The sequence below is a fragment of the Pieris napi genome, chromosome 9 (assembly GCF_905475465.1).
Source record: "Pieris napi chromosome 9, ilPieNapi1.2, whole genome shotgun sequence".
Classification (NCBI taxonomy): domain Eukaryota; kingdom Metazoa; phylum Arthropoda; class Insecta; order Lepidoptera; family Pieridae; genus Pieris; species Pieris napi.
Window position 1 is genome coordinate 226,352 of NC_062242.1, and position 27,323 is coordinate 253,674.

The window sequence follows — 27,323 nt, forward strand, 5'->3', positions numbered from 1 at the left end:
AGTCAAACAGAACTAAGTTTCTATTTTGTTTTGTAATAAACGTTAACGCTAAATTATGCAAGTTCTTGCCTCCAAAATACACCACAAGTGGCCAAAGTGTCCCAAAGCAAATTAATTGTCGAGTTGGCGACAAGCCACGTCGGCGGTATTAAACGCAGTGTTGAATAATATTAATACTAGGAGATTCTGGGCCAATGAAATTATCCGTCTTATTGTTAAGATATTAACTCAGAAACACGGATTATGTACACTATATTTAAGGGCTGCAACCTCGTTTACCACGTAGACATATGTAAGGTCTATAGGCGCTTCTAGCTAGCATCTAAATGTATCTAATGTCTCAATTAGAAATCTCTCGCTCAGAAATTCAATGTTAGATAAGTATCATTTCGAACTAATGATTCTGACATGGCTTCATCAAAACATCTCATAAGCTCGTCCTGTCATTTTAGATACTAATAATGACAGCATTTGTCTCAGCCGCTCGCTTGGTAATAGAGCCGGGTAATAAATGAGGTAATATCTCAAAAGATATGTCTTGAAAAAACGAATACTCTTAGAAGTAATTTCGAATAATACTAACAATGGTTCTCATTCACCAAATAAATCCAGTATATATCTACATATACTATATACAACTACGGTATTGTGTTTTGATTTCAGGGGATTACATAAAGGCACTATAACCTTTTTAGGTCTGGGCCTCAGATTTCTGTATTTGTTTCGTAATCATTTGTTAATCTAATAGGCAAGTAGGTGATCAGCCTCCTGTGCCTGACGCACGCCGTTGGCTTTTTGGGTCTAAGGCAAGCGGGTTTCCTCACGGTCCTACACCGGTCAAGCGAATGTTAAAATGCGCACAAAGAAGGAAAATCGATTGATGCACAGCCGGGTATCGAACCTACGACCGCAGGGATGTGAGTCGCACGCTGAAGTCACTAGGCCAACACTGCTCAGTTTACATACTTTGGCCTTAATAATATAACCACTAAACATGACACCCACATACATAGGGATCTCTTACTTTTAGAAAAGTAATAATTATGTAGTTATACCACAAACAAACATAGTGATAGTAAAACTAATTAAAATATACTAACCTCAAAGCATAAACATGAGTAGAGTAGAAAAATAATGAAAGATATAACTCAATAAATGAAGCCTCCACCGAGCATATGAAGACCGGATATTAAGCTATATTATTAATGTACACTGTATTATTTTTCCTATCAACGGGTGAAACAAAGAGAACAATTTATTGGAAGTATTTTGAAACAATATTTTTAGCATACCCTGATCTGATAGATTTTTTTCTATTCAAAAAGTAAATGTCAATGTACCTATAAAATCATCTGAGATACTATTAGACATTAAGAGTCATAGTGTTATAAAATATATTTGCACTATGCGGGTGCATACGCAGTGGCACAGTCGTACAAATTATTGAGCCTTTCAGCTAATTGCTCTGTTACTTATACATTACAATTATAATTGATACCCTGTTGGTCCCTTAGGACAAACTTACACGTTTAGAAATTGAATTCAAGTTGTTTGTTAAGTTTCCGGCACGAGGTTCCGACAATTAACCGCCCGCCCAATTGCCGAATCTTCGATTTATCTTCGTGCCACGATTGAGCTCCGCCCGCCCGAGGAATAGGCTTATAATTAATTTCTGAAACTTATTTTGCTTATTTTTGTATCCATTATTTCGTGTTTAGCCTGCTTTATTTTTATGAAAGCTTTTCACTTAAATTTTTCTCAATAAAGGTAAAATGATGAGTTGTTACATAAAATTATAATATTATTAAAGGAGCTGATGATTATTATTAGATATTAAAATAATATCATATGTTTCAAAGTAAAGGCAAAGGTTAATCAGAACATATAAAAAGCGTTCGTTATGCCCTTCATTTGAAAATTTTCGTCTTTTTTATATTGAGTACAGGTTAGTATCCTAAACAAATACAAAAAGATTCATTGTGCCATAAAATAAACTCGCATCCAATGTTTTATTCTCCTAATTTAAACCGACCCTATTCATAGTCACGTAAAATTGTTTTAACTTATAATAAAACGGAGTAATTAATTCAGTTATATATTCAGTTCCTATTAAAATATAATGTTTGAATGATTCGTGAAATAGTATTTAAGAGTTTATTTTCCACAAATTAGGTAAAATACCTTCTCTAGGATAAATATTATGCTCAAGTAAATACTTTTACCAACAATTAATGATTTTTGCGTATGTTATAGTAATTAAAGTAATAACAGTATTGATATGGGCATAAAAGGCTTCGAAAGGTAAAGTTAAAAACGTGAGTACTCTCATTTAAAGTTAAGAAAATCAGATATATTATTTTTTTATTTAATCTCCATGACGTAGGCGACCTCAAAGTCTACAAAGTTGGAAATAGACCAGTGCAGATAGCCTTCAAAATAAATAAAAAGTGAAAAAAATTACAGTAGGATGAAACCCATTAGAAAAGCAGGGGAATATGATCAAAATGAAAGGAAAAATAAATTACGGTCGATCTGAGTTCGGGAAGGGGTAGGGGGGGAGTTTTAAGGGTAAAAAACGGTTTATCTCGATTTCCGGCAAAACTACAAGTCCTATCGAAGAAAGTTAAATGGCAAAGTTGGAGGTAATAAAAAGATCTAAAACTTTTGTATTCACACATTTTTCACATAACCTCAAAATTTATGTGAAAAGTTCAAAAAACCAAGTTTTTGGTTTTTTATTTTTATCTTTAACAAAAATATTTTTTTTTTAACGAAATTTGGTGAAAACTTACCTTTCTATGTCCCAAATACACTGTAATTTATTTGATTAAAAATATTTATTTGTTCACCTTATTTTGAATTAATATCGAAAAAACACCCTAATTTTCAATCGAAAATTCTGACGTCAAAATTTCAGCTTTTTTCAAAAAGTTAGTGTACTTTCAGTTCGTTGAAATCTCTACTTTCCTATGGTAACAAAATATATATGTATTACCATAGTAAATCTTCTCAGAAAACGCAAAAAATCGTATGCAGTAACGCCCAGACCTGTCATCCCCTTCCCTACTTCTCTATGAATCTTCTTTAAATTATAATCAGATGCCTATTTATTACTATTTTAAGATAACTTATATATGCCTGAGTGACCTAAAAAAAAATTTAGCCTTTAGATGGGCTAAAATTTTCGTATTTCATAGAGAAGTAAGGAAGGGGATGACAGGTCTGGGCGTTACTGCATACGATTTTTTGCGTTTTCTGAGAAAATTTACTATGGTAATATATATATATTTTTTTACCATAGGAAAGTAGAGATTTCAACGAACTGAAAGCACATCAACTTTTTGAAAAAAGCTGAAATTTTGACGTCAGAATTTTCGGTTGAAAATTAGGGTGTTTTTTCGATATTAATTCAAAATAAGGTGAACAAATAAATATTTTTAATCAAATAAATTACAGTGTATTTGGGACATAGAAAGGTAAGTTTTCACCAAATTTCGTTAAAAAGAAAATATTTTTGTTAAAGATAAAAATAAAAAACCAAAAACTTGGTTTTTTGAATTTTTCACATAAATTTTGAGGTTATGTGAAAAATGTGTGAATACAAAAGTTTTAGATCTTTTTATTACCTCCAACTTTGCCATTTAATTTTCTTCAATAAGACTTGTAGTTTTGCCTGAAATTGAGATAAACCGTTTTTTACCCTTAAAACTCCCCCCCCTACCCCTTCCCGACCTCAGATCGACCGTAATTTATTTTTCCTTTCATTTTGATCATATTCCCCTGCTTTTCTAATGGGTTTCATCCTACTGTAATTTTTTTAGGTTTCAAAAATTATCGGCACTGGTCTAAAAGTAATAAAAGTCGTTCAAGATCAATTTACGATATTTATTCGCTTATCATGTTTGGGACAAGTGCCAAATTATGTTCAATATAGGCTTAGGTACGACTTACGCGAATCACGGTCTCTGTTGTTGAAGCCTTTGCAAACATTTTAGAGTTTAACTTTATTCTCGCGGCACGATTGAGAGTGCCTCTAGGCTAAGAAATATTCAAATAGCTCGCCAAAAATATGTTATTCCGGATATATTCAAATACTGCTTGTACAGTAGCATCCACAAACATGCCACTATCAAGAATGTACTCAGAAAATGTATTTTCATAAGAAAACCAGTTAGCTCGTAGAAAGCCGCTGAAATTGTTCGAAATCGTAAATTGGTTTTGAAATATGGAAAATTGTATATTTTGAAATACAACTTAAACCTAAACGTATGAATAAATTAAAGGAATGTTATCACAATTGTGAACTAGGCCGTTCATTCCCATGACGATCTTACCAGGTGCCAGACTCGTCCTTTGTATATTTGTGATTGAACTCACTCTGGTACGACATTTGGAAATGTTGTACTACAAACAAGCTAAGCGAAATAACTTAACAAGAATGTATTTTTGAATAATATTCATTAATGTTTTGATCCAAGAATATATTGAATAGGTATTTTCCGTTACAAGGAAACATTCTGAAAAATATCTTCAGAAATGATGTTTTATAAATAGATATTATAATGCGTCACGTGTCTATACTACAAATATTAATTCATATCATTGAGTACTTGACGACTGCACACATCGCAAATTGCAATATCTTCCTTTACGATGTTAATTACTTCTGTGTCGTCTCCACACGGTGCATAAAGGTAAACAAATGCATATGTCAATAAACTTAAAATGTCATTAAGAATTCAATGCCGAATGATTGCAGATGTTTTAACAGATTCGTTTTCGTAGAGAGAACTTTACCAGTATAGAAGGGTGTCCCCGAGTAGAGGTAATAATATACCCTGAGCTGAACTACTTTTCAACTAAAAAGGGTAAAAATAATCAATATACAAAAATCCGTCCATTGATAAAGTTTAAATACTTATCAACGGACGCGTTTTTTAATTTGCTTAAATTAATAACCACTGTGTTCAGTGATCAGCCTTGCGATTCTGTAACTCACTTTTCGTACTCGCACAGCGGTTTTCGCAGAGGCGGTCGCGCTCAAATCAGTCGTGAAGCAGTCATTTTACGATTTGGCATTCTGATAAGGAGGGAGCTTGTAGTTTATTGTTTATCAGAATGCCAAATCGTATATGGCAAACTTTACAAGATGATGCTACAGTCGAAGTTAAACGGCTCATGCCAAAAAAACTAATTCATGACGTCAGTAATGACGTCACCATCATTAATAATTTGTTCTCAGGTACTGTTTTTGTGAATGTCTGTCTTACCTACTTTTCCATCATATATATGAGTTCTATAACACGGGATTTTCAAATGAGGTTGTATAGAAGGCTACGTTATAAATCCAAGTCGTCAGCCAGGCGTCTTGGTATTGGCGTGCCCGTCATTGGTCGTACTGTGCTTTTGGAGCTCCTCAAATTTTCCAGTAAAACAGATACATTGAGCAAAAAATATATCAAAATAAAACATGTTGTTTTGTTCAATTATTACGAGGATTATGGTTATTGCATATTCAACATATATTATTTAATTATACAGTACAGTACATACATAGTAATTAATCGGTTTATATAAATAACATGATAACAAATTATTTTCTAAAATGTTCTATACATTCTCAAATCAAGATATAGAAAAATCGAGCAAACTCAAATGCTCTATCGTTTCTACGACGATCTCCAAAACGGAATTAAATGTCAAGTTAAGATTGACAGCGCCTCAATATTAATCTTGTTTTTTTCACCTTCGACCTTAATTTATTTATTGGCCAATAAATCATTCAGTTGTATTTTGTGTAATGAAGTATAAAGTGAACGCATTTGTCTTGCTTGCCAACGGGTGTTTCTCAAATATTAATTTAAAGAAAAGTATAAAACTCCAAAAGCGGGACATTTAACTAAACTCGAGCACAATAAAAGAACATTATCATAATATTTATAGCAGTGAAAACAATATAATTTACGGGGATTGTGTAAACAAAGAAATTGTCTTTCTTATTGAGAATGCACTTAAGATTTTACTTATTCTATTGTTTTCCATTAGTAACGAGTTCGTTTGTGGCGTCTTAACGAGTACTAGACTTGAACTAACTTATTTGATTAAGGTTATCCAATATCCAATGGAATAAATCTAAATAATATGCAATAATTAAAAAATAATATATCTCTGTAATGACTTTATATATCTTTTTAACATATTAAAATATTTGTTTTCATTTTAGAACAAATAAAAGAAACTTTCATAGTAGTACAAAAACTTAAAGTTACTTAAATTAGAAGCATCCCGCAATGCAATAAATCTTGTTGGCATCATGCTCTGGCATCTTTTTGTTGCACCAAGTAAATGGATTGCTTCTTTGAAATATAGTAATACTCGCCTGGCTTGATAAGAGTAATCAAGGACTTTACACAATATAAATGTGTAAATAATATATAGGTATGTAAGTTACATGCTACCCTGTACAGTGAAAGTAGCTATGCGGAGGTCAACCAATCAAGATAAACTCTTACATTATTATCATAATTCATAGCCAACTTTGTCGTTCATATATCAATATCTACTATTTAGCAAGACCATATTATTCCGATAGGACAGGCCGGTGAGGTTTTATTTGAATAATGTATGTCTAACATAATCAATAGAAATCTGAGTAAATATTCTTCAGTTCATTAAGAGGAGTATCTTCATCGTACCTACTAATCTCATTAGCTTAATTTCCGGATGTACTTACTAAGTGCAATATCAAAGTTTGAAGAGTACTCAGTTGAGCTACATTAATGTATCTTGTACACGTCGTTTTGGTATTTCATATATGTATTATTTAAAAGGCTTTACAACCGCAATACGAAAGCAACAATTAATGTTCACTTTACTCTTATTATTATAATCTATCTATATCTATATATTATATAAAAGACAGCTGTGTTAGTTACACTATTTATAACTCTACAACGACTGAACCGATTTGGCTGAAATTTGGTTACAAGAAAACCTTAGAACCAGGACACGGACATAGGTTACTTTTTTGGTATAACTAAACGCAACAAACAGAAAAACGAAATATGTATCAGTCAAAACATCAGGTAAAATATAAAATGGTATAACAAAACGCAACTGACAGCTAAACGTAATGTTATCTATGGTTACGTATGATTAAAAATTTGACAATTAGAAGTTTTGAAGTTGATTGGTTAATGTGTTTATTTGTGTGTTATAATTGTGTGTATTATTATTGCCTATCGTGCCGATATTATCATTAACAATGCCACGACCAAGACATCGACTTTCGGGTGGACCGATTTTGATGAGTATTTAAGTGGATTCAAGAATAGTTCAGATTATTTGCCTTTATTATTTATAAAAAACGTCTAACAGACATTGTTTTTTTTAATTTGAAATTTATGTTCTTAAGATATATATATATGTACATGACTACGTCTGTTGGGTCCGCTTGTAATATATTAATATTAATTACTATACTATATAAACCTAAATTACCACGTTTCATTTATCGGCTTCTATTTCGTGGAGATGAGTTTTAGGGGGACGTTTCTAACATTTTTGATGGAGACTCCAAAATCAAGTTGAGGATAAATCTGCCAAGTCCAGGGTCTGAAGATTTGAATAAACATCAATGGCCTGCCTAAACGGTGACACTTAGCAAGATCAGTTTGGTGTAGTGGAAGTTTTGATGTAGTGGAAGATCAGGTGTAGGGCTCTGGCTTCCATTTTCCATACAACGTAAAATTCAACGGCCCGCGATTTTTTTTTAAATCACTCATCTCGTGGGCTGTGTGCAGCCCTTCAAGTCAAGTCAAAATCATTTATTCATATAGATAACACAATGTACACTTATGCACGTCCAAAAAAAACCTTGGCAACTTTATCCTCGAAGTTATAATTTGCTGCGAGCAGAAAAAGCATTGGACTGAGAATTTGAAAACATTTAACCATTCACAAATACTGTAATTACGGAAGCCAGTCGTTTGTCAGAAATATTATCTATTTCTTTGATTCATGGCGCATGTGCCATCAAACCCTTCATCCCCCAAGTCGCAGGCCGCTTGCGGTTCAGCGTGCGGCGCAACCTCAACATAAGTAATTTGTTGGGAGCGGGTGATTAAGTGCTCGAAAGCGTTTCAATAACAATAGTTTCCGTTGCGTTTTTCTTACCTAGCATTACCTAATTATTAGGTAATGTGGTCCCTAACCCCCTACATAACATACAATACAATAATACATAATCATACATGTAGTATCTATATTTATTATAATATTGACTATAGCTGTTCACTGTATTAGCAACATACGTTAAAGTGCTATTGAGATGTTATAATTTCGAAACATTTAGGACAGCTAAAAAAAGGAGGTTTTGTTATGTCATAAATGTCGGTTCAAGAGTCAAACAGAGAGCTGTAGCGAAACTTATTACATCCTCGCCTTGTAAAGAATGAACGAAGGAAGAAACAGGGTTTTAATTATTGCGCTCAGTTTGTCAGTAAGATAAATATTTTAATAGTAGTTTAGATTCCGGATTTAACTCCAAGTCAGATAGAGCTTTTCGTGTTCACTCAATCGTGAAATCGTTTCCAGTTAAGGCTCTATTTGATTTATAAAAGACAGCGCAACGTGTAAAGTAACTTGTTATTTGTCTTTTTCAAATTATTATTATTATTATTAAATTATGTCCATCAACTATACGATCCGATTAGTTTGTTTGAAGTCGATTACTAAAGTTATGATTGACTTTCGACTTGTGATTTGTCTGTCTGAGGAATATCTCTCTGTGTGACGTACTAGAATTAACTTGTACTATGATAGGTTATATTATTCTGATTAAATAAAAGTTTTCAGAGCTGTATTTAAATAGCTTTTATTTATAATACCTTAGTACCAAGGAACGTAGGAGCCATATTGAAGGAAACAATTTTAACCGTTTATTCAGAAAATATTTTCGATAACCTAACTTGGTTCATAAGACTCAATATCTAAAACTTTTGGTATTAGAATATGCTTGTGCAGATTTGAATAATAAGTGTGTTATTAATAAAAACAATACATACGAAAACTTAAATATAATGTTTGCTTTTCAAGTATTCCCAGTTTCCTAGTCACCGATGCACCATATTAATTATTACCTACAGACATTATAGGAAAAGAGAGATATAAGAAAAAGTTTGCGTTATAAAAGACAAGCTCTGTACAGAAAGAGAGCTCGAAAGTGCGTCGTAGCTGTTTTGTCAAAGATGACTAGAAATTGTGAATTATCTTTGTTATTGAAGCTGTTTATTATTTAAGTTCATCGTCACGCAATATTTAATTTATTTATTTTATAAAAAATACAATGTAACTTAAAGATATAGCTCAATATCTAGACTTGAAAAATTAAATATTAATAATATTCTAACATACTACAGTACATCAAAAATAATGAATTTATTTTTTATGTGAGTTATAGTCGACAATTATTGTCCTTCCAACATAATATAGTGACAAGAACAAGCTTCAATGAAATCTGGTCAAATCACATTGAACCCTCATAACGACATCAGCTATTAACATAAACTCATCCAGAGAGCTACATTAGCTCAACTGTTAAGTAATCTGCGAGACGGTAATTATACAGTTAGACAGTCTTGTGCACTGATGTTATCAAAACTACCGCAAACTCTGAAGTAGTTTCAGTTGCACTGAGTTGTATGCGATAAAAGTAAGCGCAATTTTTAATGTTGCTCGCGGCAAATCGTTCCATATCGCTCAGTAAAAAAGCGTTCAGGTTTTTACTAAAAGCTAAAGTTTAATTTATATCAACTCATACAATATACTCACTCACTACTATTTTTTCAAATAGTGCTGTCTTATACATGCCAATTGCCAGCGCTATTATTATTGCGGAATTGACAGGCATCAAGCTTTATTTAGAAGGAAGGGCTACGCGTCGAAATAAATACTTTTTAAACAATTTCAACGAGTATTCATTTTCATAAATCGTGGTTTCAAGAGCTATATAGAATTAACACATAACCGATCGATGTTAAAAAAATGTTACAAGCTTCCCTAAACAATTCACTTTAGTTCAGTGAAATGAAACGAAGAGCGAAATGCATTTATGGAACTAATGTGCTCAGACGCTCGATGAATATAAATTAGATGTCAATTGGACGGGACGGCTCACCATATCTTCTGGCACTTGCCCAACTGCTTCGGTAATAAATCTTTAGATTTTCTGGTAAAACTCCAAGGACAGCTACCGGTTTCATTATCAGCTTATATCACTCCCACTTTGCATTTATTATAAGCTCTTTGGACTGTTTCTCGAAATTATAGATTAAATCAGATTAGACATACGCGTAAATACAAGTTAATGTTATACATGTTACAGTACAGTACACTCGATCGCTGAAGGTCGCTGGCTTATTGAAAAGGCAAAAATATGAAAAGGCTCAAGGAAAACCTTGCTGTAAAAATTTCACTGAAAATATGCGGTTGTACCTGCTCTTTTTATATTATAAAAACTATGTTATCTACTTATTCGATATGTGGTCGAAAGTGAAGCACTTTTCTACTTTGACCAGTAAATGCATAGAAATCCTACCCCGTAATGTATTACATATTTCTTAATAAATATAAAAATAACACTAGTAGGTTACGTACTCATTTATCATATTTACTTTCGTTTCGTATTGTTTAGTTTATACTTTCATTAACTAACAAGTTTCAAAATGCCTTTAACTACTTGATATATTCTGAAACGCGAACGTCAATGCACCGAAAGACGATCGCGCCTTGTTAAATATAACAAGCAATGTTAACAGAATATTGAGTTTAAGCCGTGTGTGTATTAGTTGAGAATAGAACTATTGTTTCAACTTTTGAGGTTGTTAGTATTATGTACACACAACATTTTGGTTACCTTTTTATATCATAATATCATAAGGTTATTAAATCGCGATATTCTTTCGTTCACGTTCGTCCATGTTAACTATAAATTATACATTTTTACTTCACATTTTAGTTACTATACTGGGTTTGTCGGTGTCACACTCGTTATATGACATTAACATAGTTTTCTCTACACATTGTATGGCCTGTTGACTCCGATATGTCATGAATACATGAGTTTTGTAGGCAGCGAACCGTCTCTTGTTTGAAATATAAATCGAAACTCACTACATTTGTAAATTAATTTTTCATTCTATAATAGTTTTAGTTTTTAGCCAATATACAATCGCTTCGTAAACCAGAATTTTTAGTCTATATCTTACCGGTTCACCGTTCAGCGTTTGAATTTGAATCCTGAAAAAGAGTTATATGAAATTGCACGTGTGGACAAAACACTTCGATATATCAAAGCAAATAAAACAAAAAATATGTAACCCCGGTTTAATAAAATCAATTCAGCTACGAATTCGATAAAGTCAATCTTTCCCAAAATTAGTGTTGCGATTTAAATCAAGACAACGCATAGATTATAATATATAAGGCCTATTTTCTTTATCATGTAGAAACAGCAAAATAAGTGACAAGAGCGGGCACAGGGAAGGGAAAACTAATTACTAATTAGTCACTAATTAGGCGTGATCTCCTCGTCCATTTTCTTTGTAATATTTCCTAAAGATGCACGACAACATGCCAAACACATTTCGCTAATAAAAATACCTTTTTTACATTGAAAGTAATTAGTAATACGTTTTTCTTTTATATACAATAGGTTATATAAGACAAAGGACGATGTAATATACGCGATGATCAGTTTGGTCGCATTGAACAGCGTATGGCGATAAAAATCCTTTTTCCCGAATTCCCTTTTATTTTTTACTACATCTAATAAAAAACCATTCACGGTCGATACCAATAAAACGTCACACACGCGTAACAGACCGTAATATGACAACGAACTCGAACGACTCGAAGCTTTTTACCAATTTCGATGAATTAAGAAAATAGCACAAAAAATTAATTAATAGTTAATAAACAGGCGGGTGTAGGTGTTATCTATTTATCCTTTTTGTACATAATATGTGTACTTAATTTATAAAACAAAAACATATATTTTTTTCGAAAAATTTTCCCGTTTTATGGACATTCCTATGTTGTGGGCGAATAGATAATCTTAATTTAGTAACGCGACAATGGGGCTTCATTTAACTTAAGTTTACTCGACATCGACTAATATTACTACACGTACGTTGAATGCTACATTCCTAAAGTCACCCACCTGCACAAAATAAAAGCTATTATAATTTACAATGCTACGAAGTTTCTCGTATTTTAGATTGCATACCATTGAAAGCACGTGTCGACAATATGAAATAGCAATAAAAGACTATTTCGATCTGACGAATAATATAACCGTTCACAAAAAACACAAAACACATGATAAAATTTTATTGTTGCGTTACTTGTACATTACGCCAATTCAAAATGATTTTGTAGCAATACTGTAAGCCTTTATTAAACCTAGGAATATAAGAATCATATTACGTGAGGCAAACAACGATACCTTTAATAAACTGTGTATTTCATTGTTAATTTGGTATCGATTTTTCATACAATAATGTTAACTGATGCGTGATTTATATGGAAAAATTGTTGACAATTATAATTAATTCGTGAATGCAGTTAGAACATGGAGTTTGTGGAATTCATACATTTAGAATTAATTAACAATTGATTGGCTCATTAATCACACAAATAGCTTTGGAAAATCCCTCGTTTACGGTATTTTTTCGTAAATTGTGTTGTGTATTTACACTTGCTCGTACTGCAAAGAAAAAGACAATTTCTTACGGATGATTACTTGCCCATGGAAGAAAACTGATCATGTTGTGGACTGGATTATTTATTATGAATATTGATGAAAAAATGGCCATGAACATGTCTTAGATGCCATTTTAAAAAGCCGGAAAGATTAGTTAATGTTTTAATTTTTTATGTACAATTTATTAAGGTAATTTATAAATGTAAAGCTATTTGGTTCGTAGCAAACAAGTGCGACAGTATAAATTATGAACTTATGAATACGAGAATATAAATAATAGGAAACCAGTAAATGTTACATACAGTGTAACCACAATTTGTGGTCACATGTCGAGAGCAAGCTGTTTAATGGAAACCTACTATTGTATGCACCACATAAGAATAAATAATACTTGGTTGTTATGTCCATCACAACTACTAAAGCAATGGCGAGTGGTACGTTACCAAAACCATAGCAGACAAGAAAGAACCTAATACATAAATAATGAATCTTGCACTATTAAACTAACTTAAGAATATTTAAAGACGATGTTTCGTTACTATTTAAGAACTGGAAGGCGGACAAAATTATATCTGTCTCATCCCCCTCTCCGAGGCAAAACTCTTTTCCATTCATAATTCCTGTTATTGTGACCGCTGTCCCAATTTCCAAATGCAATTAGCAACTGACCTACTTCAAATGCTTGAAATTTTTTAGCTTTTCACTGAAAACTTTGGTTTATAAATGTCCCTGTTTATTACTATAAATTATACTGATTAAATATTGTCGACACGTTATAGTTATCATCAATATAGTGAATCATATTATTTATTTGTATCGATAAGGTTTATCAAATACTGGTTATTCTCTAGATGAAGTTTGTAAACAGACGATCACTTTATCATTACTTAAGTGTTCTAGAACGTAAAATAGAGAGGAGTAGATGCTGTACTGTCCTGCCTCTTGGAGCCATCTTATGTAAAATTAGATTTTTATTAAGCAAACGTGCCCCTGAACGCCTACTATACCAATAAGTTTGCAAGTTCTTTGCCACTCTAGCAGAATGCAATCTCGAGTCAAGATCGTTAATTCGAGATCTCGCGGGATTGAGAATTACAATCACGCGAGATCTCTGTATTTTCGAGATCTCAGAATCCTAGATATTTAGGAGTGATTTTGAAATAACTTTTTAAGAAGCTATTATCGAGTGTGCTGGCTGATAAGCAACATCTTATGTCAGTCGCTATGTACCAGCAGCTGGAAATGCCCTCTCAGACTAAAAAATGGTTGGCACTAGCGTGAGTAAGCGAAGTGTAAAAAGCTACCCCTTACTATTATAGATTCATCTCTTTTTTATGACTGACTCTTATCTATCTTATCGCGCAGAGACACGTGAAGGACATTTGGCTGCTCTCAGAGTCTCTACTTATTCCTGTTGAAGAGTCGTGTTGGTTTTTATAACAGCAACACGTAAAATTCTCTGCAATCATTGATAAAGGCAATTTATCTTGTTTTTATGTCATTTTAAGCTTCGGGATTGATCTTGAAAAATGACATGAGATCTCGCGAGATCCGGATCCCGCGATTACATTACATTACGGGATTACATTTTCTAAGCAGAAGTCTATAGAATGTACGATTTAAACATATAAAGAAGCCCAAAGGTTAGAACCAATTAGAACTTACAAAATGTATCAATGGAGCTTTAGAAAATTAATATTTTAATTTTTATAGAAAACATAACTTTCGAGGTATTTGTTAATTTTTAATATATAATTTAAATAATACTAAGTATAATAATAATATAAAGTAGATATGTGAAATTACAAATAATGAAAATAAAAAATAGCAAATGGGTAAAAATTAATTTCTTCCAAGGTAGAATAACATTATCTAATACACTCTCTTCGAGTCCGTGTAACGGTTGGAATGTAAATAACGAATATAAACGATTTACTTTCACAAAAGAATTGAAACGGCTTAAACTTGTCATTAGGGTTGGGATAACCGAACAAACAATAAACAATTTCTTTTCCGAATGAACTCGTCCTTACTTCGACATTTTCCTGAAATACTTTATACGATTAGTGCCTTGTTCCGTATTATTAATTAATTAGATCTTGTTCAAATCATCATGTACTTTCCTGGAATACTTGTCTAATGTCTTCTCTATACAGACACATTTTACAACTATTTACATAATTATAACATTTCTTTGACTATTTGCTTTGAGTCGAACTCGCAAAGTGACTTTAAACCACGCATCAATTATTGCTTATCACGGCTATGTTGCCTCAGTTCTGCGCCTTTTATGGGGTAATTCAGTAGATGTGAATAAAGTTTTTAATACTCAGAAAAAAATTATGAAGGCTCTTGTAAGCTCTAGACATTTTTTTAGGAACTCGGTATTTTAACAGTACCTACTTACAAGCAGTTATGACTGTAAAAAAACGTCGAAAATTATTCACAACATTTAAAGAAACTTGCCTGTTAGATACAGACCGAGGGATTCAACACGACTGTGGGTTGCTGCATGTTGCACCACGTATATTCCAAAGAAGTTACGCCATGGCTATGAAACTATTGAATCACCTTCTTAGAAGTTATAGATCAGTGTCGTGTAATGCTTTCAAGGGGAGGGTGAATAAATTTTCAAAGGCAAGGTGCCTTTATAGCGTGGGAGTGTATTTAGATCATTTTTCACAACACTTATTATTAACTTTTCTTATTATCATGACATTTGCATGCCTATCTTTATATGGCTGATTGTGTTTTTTTTATAATTGATCAATCTGAATGCACCACTTTCTTTGCAAATTAACGATTATTATTATTATCTTTCTTTCTAATAATACTCCTGTTTTCACCGTACTGGTGTTTAATATGCAGATGATTTCTAAATATCTAAAATCAAAGTTATACCTACCATAATATTACATTATCATTATTTACTTTAACGGACCTGATAATATGTGACCTATGCATGCCTAACGTCGGAATTCTCTTTTAATAACATTTTATTTGCATTACTCTAATCAATCGTATATAAAGTAAATGATATATGAACTGAGAGTCTATCAGTGTGGTGACTGGTGTGGCAGGATGTTGGCGGCTCGAGGATTTATTTTGTTTGTGTCTCTTGTCACGGCTTTATGTGAAGAAGGTATGAAATATAGCCTTAAATGTCATTTAGATAATAGAAAAAACAAATTTGCTGGGTTTTTGTTTTTTTTTGAAGCTCAGCAGACTCCGTGACGTAACTTATTTGTCTATGTATTTATAATCTCTCCAATGTTCTTAAATCAACAGGATTTTAATAGAAACAGTTTATAATTCTCTTTTGAAATTGCTTTATGGTGTACTATATGGTTTATAGTAGAATTCGTGAGATTCAGGTTTCCTGATATTGACTCCACAGCTCGGATATTAATTTACATTCATTATTTGATTATGATAATTTAAAAGGGTAGAAGTTGTACCGAAATTCTCATTTAATTTTTCTTTGGTATGTTTACCCGATTCCTCGATTATATTTGTTACTTTTACTGGATTTAAAAGTATATAATGTAAATTGTAAATGAAGTAAAGAATCTGTTTTTAATGGTATCAAAAATATCAAGAAATTTCTTTTAAGAATTTTATATTCCATAAAAGAAATTTCTCATCTGAGTATTTAAAATGATTCATAAATCCAGATTTTCAAGCATTTAGAGAACAGTTATATTAACAGATTAAAATATATTTGCAAACCAGTTTCACTGAGAAATTGTCTTTTACCTTTTAATACTTTAATAATTTCTCACTCGAACTAGTTGTTGAAAATTTTTTAAAAGTACTAAAACGCACATTTTTTCATTAAAATCAAGTACGTTTCATTATAACACTATGTGAATGGTGTTTCAGGTTTTGTAATAAAAATAATAAATTTGAATGTGTTTTATCCAACCATATACATAAAACGTTTATTCAACATTAAAACAACACTTCCTCGTATTTTCACTTTTTAGTTTCCTTAATAGGTCAAGTAGGTCGGCATCCAAACTTGTGCGAACGCAATATTTTTATATTTATTAATATTTACGCAGCGTTTAAAATAAACAATGGAAGCTCTTGATATGTGTAATATTTCACCTCAATATATAGAAGTGGGCTTATCCTCCGTCCGACGTTATCTAAGCTAATTTATAAAATTAGGTTCGTACACTGTGATCGTTGGAATACTTTAATCTATATATAATAACGCTATGTTGGTTTGTGTACGCTTCAAAAACTGAAATTTTAGCATGATGTATAATCCGCATCAAGGATGGTTTTTATCAAATTTTTTTTTCATTATTTTCCACAAGTATTGCAAAATTAAACTAATGTAATGTTTTCTTTGTTTTGTTTCTCATTTCTCAACCATTCAATCACAATGTGCCACAGCGAAGCGTGGCAGGGAACAGGTAATACTTTATAAAACAGAAATAGTTATATTAGAAAACATAGTGTAGGCATGATTGTGCTATATCCACGTTTCTTCAACACGTGTGGGAGAGCTCTTATCAAATGTATCAATCAATATCAATTTAGCTGAAATAAATGCAATTGACGCTTCATAATTTTACAAGTAGTTAAGTGAAGTATTGTGACGAATAAGTTATCGTATGCCAGCGAAGCGTGGTAATTTTTAATGATATACATAAACTGCATATTGTTTTTATTATATCCTTATTTATTGGCCGGCAACGCGCTTGCGAGCCTTCTGGCATTGTGAGTGTCCATTGGCGGTGGTGTCAGTTAACATCCGAAGAGCCACTTGCCATTTGTTCTATAAAAAACTATATATTTTTCACAATTATTTATGAGTCCTTCTATTATAGCAGGATTAAATCCAATCTTTATGATCAAAACTCATGGCCAGACACACAAATGACCAATTGATACACAAGTGTCAATAGATTCTCAATGAACTTAAATTGGTCGTTAAATATGGCCAATTTAAATTTATCACAGTTATTGATCTGATAATACTATTTTTATAACATAGGTACCTTATCCATTATAATAATATATTGAAACTCAAAAGAATTGATTTCTTATCTCTATATTATTCTATTATAAGATAATATATATTGGTTCTATAGAGTTTGTAGTTTCTAGTTTCAAGCCTATTTGCAATTCTCTACAGTATTCCATATAATCCAATTATTTTATGATTTACTTCGTAAGTCATTTTAGAGGATATTCCTGATTAGTCTAGACTGAATTCTTGTAATATCACTACACTATACGTTTTAAGCAATCCATCAATCAAAATTTATGTAATTATATCGCTTACTCTTATGTATATTTATAAGGAATATATATATTTACTTCTCCATCAGTTCCCACATCGAGGGCGAGAAGAACTGGCAAGAAACTCTTCTTCATTCTTTTTACTAGCCAAGTTATTGCGTAAAAGGAAATTGTAAGGAACTGCAATCGTTAGCCCAGGCTTCACTTGAGATATTGAAACATAATGTCATTACAATAAAATAACAAGCTTATCATCAGCGGGCAAAATAGAAGCAAGCATTTACAATATAGTGAGAAAAAAATACCAATACGTAGTCAATCAAGGTAAAACCTTGACATTATGTACACTATTGGTGGTGACGAATCGCCTACAAAGTAACTATTAACCTATTAGAACTGGAGGAACTTAGCAAGCAATAGCATCAATTTATTTAATTTATATATAAAATTAAATCATATACTTAACGAAAAGCTTTCGCAAATTATTCACGTTTAATGTAAGTCTTAGGCCTACAACGCACCAGCGGCTGGCCGCAATGCGGTGTGCCGCTGCGGCGGGCCGCAGTATATACGGTCCGCCGTAGCGGCCTGCCGTATTCCGGCTAACCGTCCCTATTGCGGTCTGCCGCAATCGTCACTCGTCAGTGCTTCTTGAAATATTACAAATTCAAATTTAATGACGTGGAATAAGTGATACATGTATCTTATGTTCCATAATAAACATATTTTATTTTTTTATTTTTTACTCTTTTAAAATAGGTTTACAATATTTTGTTAACATTTGTTAAATAATTATATGTGATGACGTAGGTAGGACGGCTAACCGCGCCGAGTGCGTGGAGGGGACGCGGCGCGCCGCATCATTCAACCGGTGCGGCTCGCCGGAGCTCCAGATCAACCGGAGCGGTTGACGGTTGACCGCAAGTCAGTGCGTTGTTATCGTGCGGTTTCATATAATAATCGATGTGCGGCCCGCCGCAGCGGCACACCGCATTGCGGCCAGCCGCTAGTGCGTTGTAGGTCTTAAATTATGTTAATCATAATTCTCTAACATCGCTTGGGAATTCTTGTAAAAAACGAATACAATTGCCAAAGAAGGAATTACTTATATTATTTTTTGAAACCTAGTTTAAGGTCGTACGCTCAGGTAGTCTTTTCAGTTAGTATACTGGTGAAAGTCATCGTTAGTTTTAAAATAATTTATATTTTTTTGGACATATGTATAATAAAGCTTCGAATAGTATATATTAACCAGCTAGCGTCATGCGTAGTTCCTTAAACTTATTACATATATCTAGAATCCCGTGGGGAAAAACAACACATCTCTCGAATAACCCGCCTCTGCAGCACAAATATGGATTGGACATCCGCAGCAGTGTCCCTTAACAGAATACCGTAGAGTATTACACTGTGAAAATAACTATGTTAGAGAATTGTGTCCCGGTCATTCCACTGCAATATTTTTCTCACTGCATACGCTGCAGATCTCGGCCTATTCGAACGATTCTCTATGTGTTTACTATTCCCATTGGAGTTGAAAATGTAACGTTATATCCAAGAACCGAGTTTTTTAAACAACATTTCTTTTTCGTCATCTTTGAAATCACTTTACACCCAAATTGTAAATCTAATACATTTTGACTTAAACATTAAGTTATTTATATATAACCAGTTAACTATACGTGAGAAAGCATTGTTTACATTATCCAAAGATATATTTGGTCTTGTCACGCTGAATAAAAGTGAGGTCTCATCAGCAAGCAGCACTATCTCATGAAGCTCATTGGCAAAGAATGGACCTCCCATTTTTCATTAAAGTAAAAATAAGAAAGGGGCCACAATTATTAATGGGCGTTCTTGCGGACCCCGAAGAAGTGACCCCGTTGACATTCACTCTTTGGATCCTTCCCTGTAAGTTTGAGTTCATCGGGTTGGAAATTTTGTCTTCAACGTCGTAGTGTGGAAGCTTCCTGGCCAATATTTCATGGTAGGCACAATCAAACGTCACAGAAAACTCAAAGTTATCTTATATACAATATATATAAAGTTAATATTTAATATAAATACAAAATAGAGAGAGATGGATACAATTGAGGGAGATATAAAGATTATATGAGATCCTTGAAAATTTTTAATTATTTATTTATTTAATTATAAAAATTTCTGTTTTTTTTAAGTGTGTATATTTTGTAAAGATGAATGAATGTTTCAAGGAATAAATGAAGCTTAATTATTATTTTTATTATACAATATACGTGATGAACTCTGAATATATACGGATATTTTTAACAAAGCTTTAAATATATATTTGAAATCAATTCAACACCGGTATCTATACTGTGCTATACGAAGCAAAGAGAGGATTATTTCAGTCTGAATTGGAAGGTGACCTGGAGCAAAGAGTATCGTGGATGAATATTCCTCACCCCTCCAAAGAACCTGATATCAAATTTATAGCCTATAGAGAACAAGAGCGTCCTAGAACAGATGCACCGGCAGTAAAGATATATACGGACGGAAGTAAAGTAGACGAATTGGTCGGTGCCAGCGTTTCCTTATGGAAAAATGGTGCCGAATTCGAGACTTTTAAATTGAAACTATCTTCATGCTGTTCCGTGTATCAAGCTGAACTGGTGGCTCTTCTTAAAGCGACTCAAAGGATCCTTTGTCACCCAGAAACAACCTACGGCGTATATAGTGACTCCCGAAGTGCACTCGAAAGTGTTGCGGGTGGTCGCTCTTTCAATCCCCTTGTAGTTGAAATTCGTAAGAACATAAATAAAGCGCATTTACTCAACAAAAAAATTGATATTTTTTGGGTTAAAGCGCATTCGGGCATGGAGGGGAATGAAAGAGCAGACCAACTAGCAAAGGAAGCTGCGCATCTAGAAGAGGCGCCCGTGTACAATAGATTTCCCATATCGCATTTGAAGAACTGTCTACGTGGAAACACGATAGAAAAATGGAATCACAGATATCGAGACGGTGAAACAGCTGCAATAACCAAGTTATTCCTTCCAAATGTTGCTTCGGCCTTTTCGATAATTAAACAAATAAAACCAACGGGATTGATTACTCAGATGTTGACAGGTCACGGTGGCTTCTTGTCGTATCTTCACAGGTTCAGGGTTAGACAAAGTGCTGCCTGTCCTTGTGACGATGCAGCTGAAGAGACAGTGTTGCATGTTCTGACCGACTGTCCCATGTATGGATACGACAGGTATAACGCTGAGCAAGCTATGGGCATGAGGGTAACGGAGACGAGTTTGAAGGGAATAATGCTCAATGTTAGGTTGAGGGGCATCTTTTTGGGATTTGCTGTGAGGGTCATGCAGGGGGTTGTCAAAAGAAATAGGTAGTAGTAGAGTAGTAATATGGTAATAGAAAGTAAACATTCGGGTTACCAATACATTTATGTAAGCTTTTTAACACCTCCGACGACTATATAGTCGGGGAATAATCTGGAAACGTTAAAAAAAAAAAAAAAAAAAAAAAAAAAAAAAACACCGGTATCGGTTGAGGAGTCGCCTTAAGTAAAACCAAACTGGTTGATTATTTTATTACATACAATTTACATTACACTTTCTGAAGTAAGTCTGTGTAACACATCTCTATATTCATCATAATCATTGTATTCTAAGGCCTACAACGCACTAGCGGCTGGCCGCAATGCGGTGTGCCGCTGCGGCAGGCCGCGGTATATACGGTCTGCCGTAGCGGCATGCCGTATTCCGGCTAACCGTCCCTATTGCGGTCCTATTGCGGTCTGCCGCAATCGTCACTCGTCAGTGCTTCTTGAAATATTACAAATTAAAATTTAATGACGTGGAATAAGTGATACATGTATCTTATGTTCCATAATAAACATATTTAATTTTTTAATTTTTTACTCTTTTAAAATAGGTTTACAATATTTTGTTTACATTTGTTAAATAATTATATGTGATGACGTAGGTAGGACGGCTAACCGCGCCGAGTGCGTGGAGGGGACGCGGCGCGCCGCATCATTCAACCGGTGCGGCTCGCCGCAGCTCCAATTCAACCGGAGCGGTTGACGGTTGACCGCAAGTTAGTGCGTTGTTATCGTGCGGTTTCATGTAATAATCGATGTGCGGCCCGCCGCAGCGGCACACCGCATTGCGGCCAGCCGCTAGTGCGTTGTAGGCCTAAGTGTTAAAGTCAGACTCCGCCTTCAAATTAATTTAATTCCGTTTTTACTGTTACTAAGTCTAATATATCGAATCAAGTTTTCTTCTAACATAAAAAGGTTCCCTTTATGACAAAAATCAATGTTTTCAGAAGCCTTCCTCACCCCATGCGACATCACGGATACAGAATGTTTACGGAAGTCAACGCAAAAGTTTTTGGCGAAAACGGCAAACGGTGTGGCCGAATATGACATAAGGGCCATTGACCCTATGCACTTGGCCTCAGTTGACTTTTTGCTCAGTGAGGAATATGGCGTCTGGAATCATTTATCGAACTTAACCATAATCGGATTGAAAAATCAAGATTTGTCTAAATTCAGGTTGGTGGACAGAAATCTTATAAATTTTAATTATATTATATTCTAATAGCAGTGTTTTCCTAGGAAGCGTTCAAGTATTACGTAACGAAATTTTTGGAGATTATTGACCCCCCCTCTCCCATGTAACGCGCCGTAACGTACCCAATAGTAAAACGTTTCTTGACCACCCAGTGACTCGAAAATAATACATATTAACAATAACGCGCCATTCAATCCCCGCCCCGCATCGTAACGATTTACAAATAGACCCCCCCTCCCAAAATTCGTTACGTAATACTTGAACGCTCCCCTAGTAAGGCACTAGTTTAAGGCAAACATGCGACTCTAAAGTCTCAACTCTGATGTCGAGCCATCAAATACCAGCAGTATATTAATGGATTTTCATTTTCATGTGCTCAATTAATTCTTGTTCGTATGACGAAGGGAAACAGCTTGAGGAAACCAAAATCCGTCACCCAGGAATCGATGTGTTAAACATGATTATAAAATAATATAGATAGTATTAAATAAACTTATACAATCTGAGGCGAATACCTATTACATATTATTAATGTAGAATTATTAGGCGCCTCAGGTTGCCGCAGGCAGGGATTAAGCCGTGAACGTTTTTAACGCCTGTTGCTTTTATTCGAAAAGTTCAAACAGCATTTCGGTGCTTAAAAAGTCGTGTAAAAAATTAAAGAAGAATGTACGTAAATACAGTAGAAATAACAAAGGAAAAGCACTCGCAATAGGAGATCAATTATTAAGAATGGAGAAATTCATATAATATTGGTAATTAAATTATGTGCTTGTTTGATAGTTGTAACACTTTACAGAAGCGATTTGCATAATAATTTCTAGCAGTTGTCTACCGTTGCATGTTTAATTAGTTCTGAAAGTGCATGAGTTTTGTGTAAATACATTTAATAACTCGTAATCAGACAATTACTGCCTTATTTCAGAGAACTAAAACACTATTTCGATCACACTTTGAGTAAATATTTAACACAAAGTGATAGGACAATTAGTTTGAATAAATAGGAGATTAAAAAACTTCAATCTGTACTATAAAATTGTAGTTTAATGTGGTTACAAACTAATTGAAATTCAATAAATTACAGTTTAGATACTGAAACAAAGGCCGTGGAATTGCAAACAAAATTAGACCTCATTATTACTGGAGACATAACGGTTGAGGTAAAGAAACGCGGGAAATCATTTTCCGGCTCGATTTTAATTAAAGGAAGTAAGTATAAATTTTCTTAACGACGCCGTTAAACTGACCCTTTAATTAGAAATGTTATTTAGTATTTAGTGTGACCAGTGAACCGAAAACTCATATATTAACTGATAAAGGTATTTACCAAGCCTACTGATATTAATAGCTAGCAATTCTTTAGAGAATTTTGGGATTTATTGGAAGAATAATGACGGTTACCATCTTATAATAGTCACGTTAGCGTATCTTTCAGTGTTTTAATGTATTTCTTTTCCCGTTATAATAAATAAAATCTTAAAGTTATGATTAATGTTAATTTTTCAGGTGCATTGGGCACAGCCAATTACAACTATGATTTTAAAACTGATGCCAATGGTGTGACGCACTTCGAAGTAAGCCCAGAAACCATCTCCTGCCAACCCATTGATGAAGCGGTAATTAAATTAGGCCCGGAACTTCTAGAATCTCTAAGAACGGGTAAGTTTAAGTTAGAGAGCCACAAAAAGTAAGTTTAAAAAATTATCTTCTGTAGGGTTTTTAATAATTATATTTGTTCGACTTTACGAAATGGTGGGTAGCGACCCACGAAAGAAAAAAAACAACCATAACATAAGTCTGCAAAAACTATATTGAGAGCTGTTTTGGTTTTTTTTTGCGTAATTCTTATGATTTTGCGTGAATCCGAAAATGACTTCATGCTGTCATAGAACGTCGTTTTCTGATTGTTGAGTATCTATGTTAAACAATTTATCATCTTAAAATGAAAGATAAAAGACTAAATTTGTTTTTTTAATTTATAATTGCGTAACAAAACTTTTTTTTAAATCTAAAATATATTCATTAGTATGCCCTAAACACATATATTTTGCCCAGTGAAACTCCTTTTGGTACATTTTGGCTTGTCAATGTCAATGTACAATCTATAAAACAATGACGAGTTATTATGTAAATGTACTGCGCCACATTCTACAGTGTAGAATCTACACTATCAGAGCACGCACGTTCACAATACAAATGTTCATTGTTTATGTTTGTTTATTCAGCTCACACAGGACGTTTTTTATTTAGAAAGAAATGATAGTTATGGCCTGTATACATTTAAAAACAGTAATCAAATTAAAATTGTACCTATTATTTATGACTTTAAGTTAGCCCAAAAATCACCTTTTTTAATAACGTTTTTCGTTTTGCAAAATAACCTGACGTTTTGGAATATTTTGAGTATTTTTTTTAGTTTTCAGAATACTTAAATACATAGAAATCAGTTGCAAACATGCAGACACCATTTTTGTTGCAGACCGGTGTAATTTATTTATCAGTAAAAATACGGATAATTCATGCAGGTGCCAAGATCTAACATGAACATCACTTATCATTGTAATAAATAATTATTGGCCACCACTGGACGTCAGATAAATTATATATACGATTTGGAACAAAACTAATAAACAAGTTTAGCCACGCCATTAAAAGCGGTTTATTTTGTATTGTGTGAATATTTTGTATAACTAACTGATGCGGCTGATTCAGTTCCAATTAACATCTAAGGTTATACAAATGTAATGTGTGAGATAATTGACAATGATTGCTAATGGGAAACCCCGTGCCGACTGGGATTTTTACAAGCGCCATTCTAAACTGATAAATAATTGATCTCTTGCAATAAAGGCAAGGTTAAACTCAAAATTATGATATTAAACTCAATTTGTTTAATTAGTATACGAAGAACAAGAAAGACACAAAATTAAAAACGAGCCCGTAAATATCAGTAAAAATTCAATAGCTATAAAAATAAAAATGCTAATATTAATTAGGAATTGATTGATGAATACCGACTTAATTTCAGATCCGGATATTCAACCAGAGAGGGAAAAAATAAAGACGAATTCTGCTGACAAGGGCAATAGCCTGCTCTGTGCGATTGTCGAAAAGGCATATGTGACAGTAGTACATAACATACGAGCCTCTGCTAAAATACTGCCCAAAGACGCTTTCTTGAAGGGCGTGTGAAAATAACTACATAATAATATGTTGTATTTTGTTTACTAATAAAAAACGAATCAAATGTTTTAATATTTAATTATTTTTAACCAAACATATTATCGTAACGTCGTACGCACATACGAGTATATTTATATTCAACTAGCTGACCCGGCTAACTTCGTTCCGCCTTAATAATAATATCGTTGTTACTTTAGTTAAACTTATTTTAGGATTTCATTAAGGTGATAACTTTTTTTGCAAATAGAGAAATGTTTTATTGCTTGCCATTGCAAAATAAGAATGGCAGTTTTACACATTAGGCCTCTTCTCTCTATCGCCAATATTGCGATACTGCATGTTATAGCACTTTCTGCTTTACAACATTTTTTGATGAGGTAACACATGTTTTCGATCAAGATCAAAGCCTGGTTATGCATCTCCTCATTTACTTCAAGTTCGAGTTTTCTTGAAGTGACACGAATTCGACGTAAAATGATGCGTAGTTTTGTCAACAAATGTCACCACATGCCGTGTGCATTCGTAAAATTAATTAATTAATTTATTGTTATTCGATAACTTATCCGATATTTTATTACTTATTCTGCTATTCGGAGTGGAGAAAAATCCATCAAAAAAGACATAACTAACATCGGTCCAGCCGATCTCGAGTTATAAGTGTTGTAACAAACACGACTTTCTTTTATATATATAGATATGCTCGGACTAAACTGACTTATAATCACCCAAAGGTATCAAATGTTAAGTGCCCACGTGCATTTGCGCGCCAGATGGGTCATCCGTGTTGCCGGCTGGGATTGGTACGCTTGCTTAGTAGAAGTTTTTCTTAATTCTTTACTAGCTCGGAATTACCTTGAGCCTTTGATGCTTAGAGTTGAAAATAATTAAAACATTGTAGCATATTTTTAATTCTCACAAAAACAATGCATTTTTTGCTTTTATTATATCTCTAGTAAATATTTTCCCTTGGTAATTGCAAAAACTTGTATCTGGTTTGAGTACTTAACAGAAATACATACAAATAATCGGACATTATTTTGTGAGACGAACTTAGTTGTATGTGAATAATTAACTTATTTACATTTGCACGATAAGCTTTTTTGGACGCGTTCAATGACCGTCAACGAAGAGGAGAATTATTTTGTTATAATCGTTACATTCAGTAAAAAATATTTTGATGATTTGTGATTTTCTAGTTGGCATAGCGGTATATCCATGTTTTATTATAACCAAAGTAGGAATTAAACAGAGGCAAGTCACATACGCAATATATTCTTGGATTTAATCGGTAAAATGACATGTATTTTTGGCTTCCTGAATATTTTTTAATTAACCTAAAATAAAAAATCTTGACTCAGCCATAATGTTATTTATGTTTTAATGCCCCGTTTAAGAATTGCCTCCCTATCTGAGACAAGCAAGTGATAAATTTAAATTTATCGAAGATGTATGAAGTGCCTTAAGTACCTACTTTACGTTAAAAATAAAATGAATAACTCAAATCATCAATATAACTCATAAGGTCATCAACAGTACATTCGTCATTGATATAATATTTTATGATTAATGAGTCT

The 27,323-nt window shown here is 33.3% G+C and overlaps 2 protein-coding genes across 3 annotated transcripts in view; one reads left to right on the forward strand and one right to left on the reverse strand.

Annotated features, from left to right (window-relative positions):
- LOC125052467 overlaps positions 1 to 27,323 on the reverse strand; it is a 54,702-nt gene that overhangs the window by 25,978 nt on the left and 1,401 nt on the right. The window lies entirely within an intron of this gene.
- On the forward strand, positions 15,753 to 25,817 carry LOC125052468 (juvenile hormone-binding protein-like). 2 transcript variants are annotated; one of them, XM_047653339.1, is made up of 5 exons: positions 15,753 to 15,905; positions 22,319 to 22,547; positions 23,651 to 23,775; positions 24,073 to 24,225; positions 25,595 to 25,817. In XM_047653339.1, exons 1-5 carry the CDS (start codon positions 15,797 to 15,799, stop codon positions 25,756 to 25,758), a joined length of 780 nt encoding a protein of 259 aa, XP_047509295.1. In that variant the 5' UTR covers positions 15,753 to 15,796; the 3' UTR covers positions 25,759 to 25,817. The 2 variants fall into 2 exon arrangements, with proteins under 2 accessions (XP_047509295.1, XP_047509296.1); XM_047653340.1 differs by having other exon boundaries at positions 15,758 to 15,905; positions 22,322 to 22,547.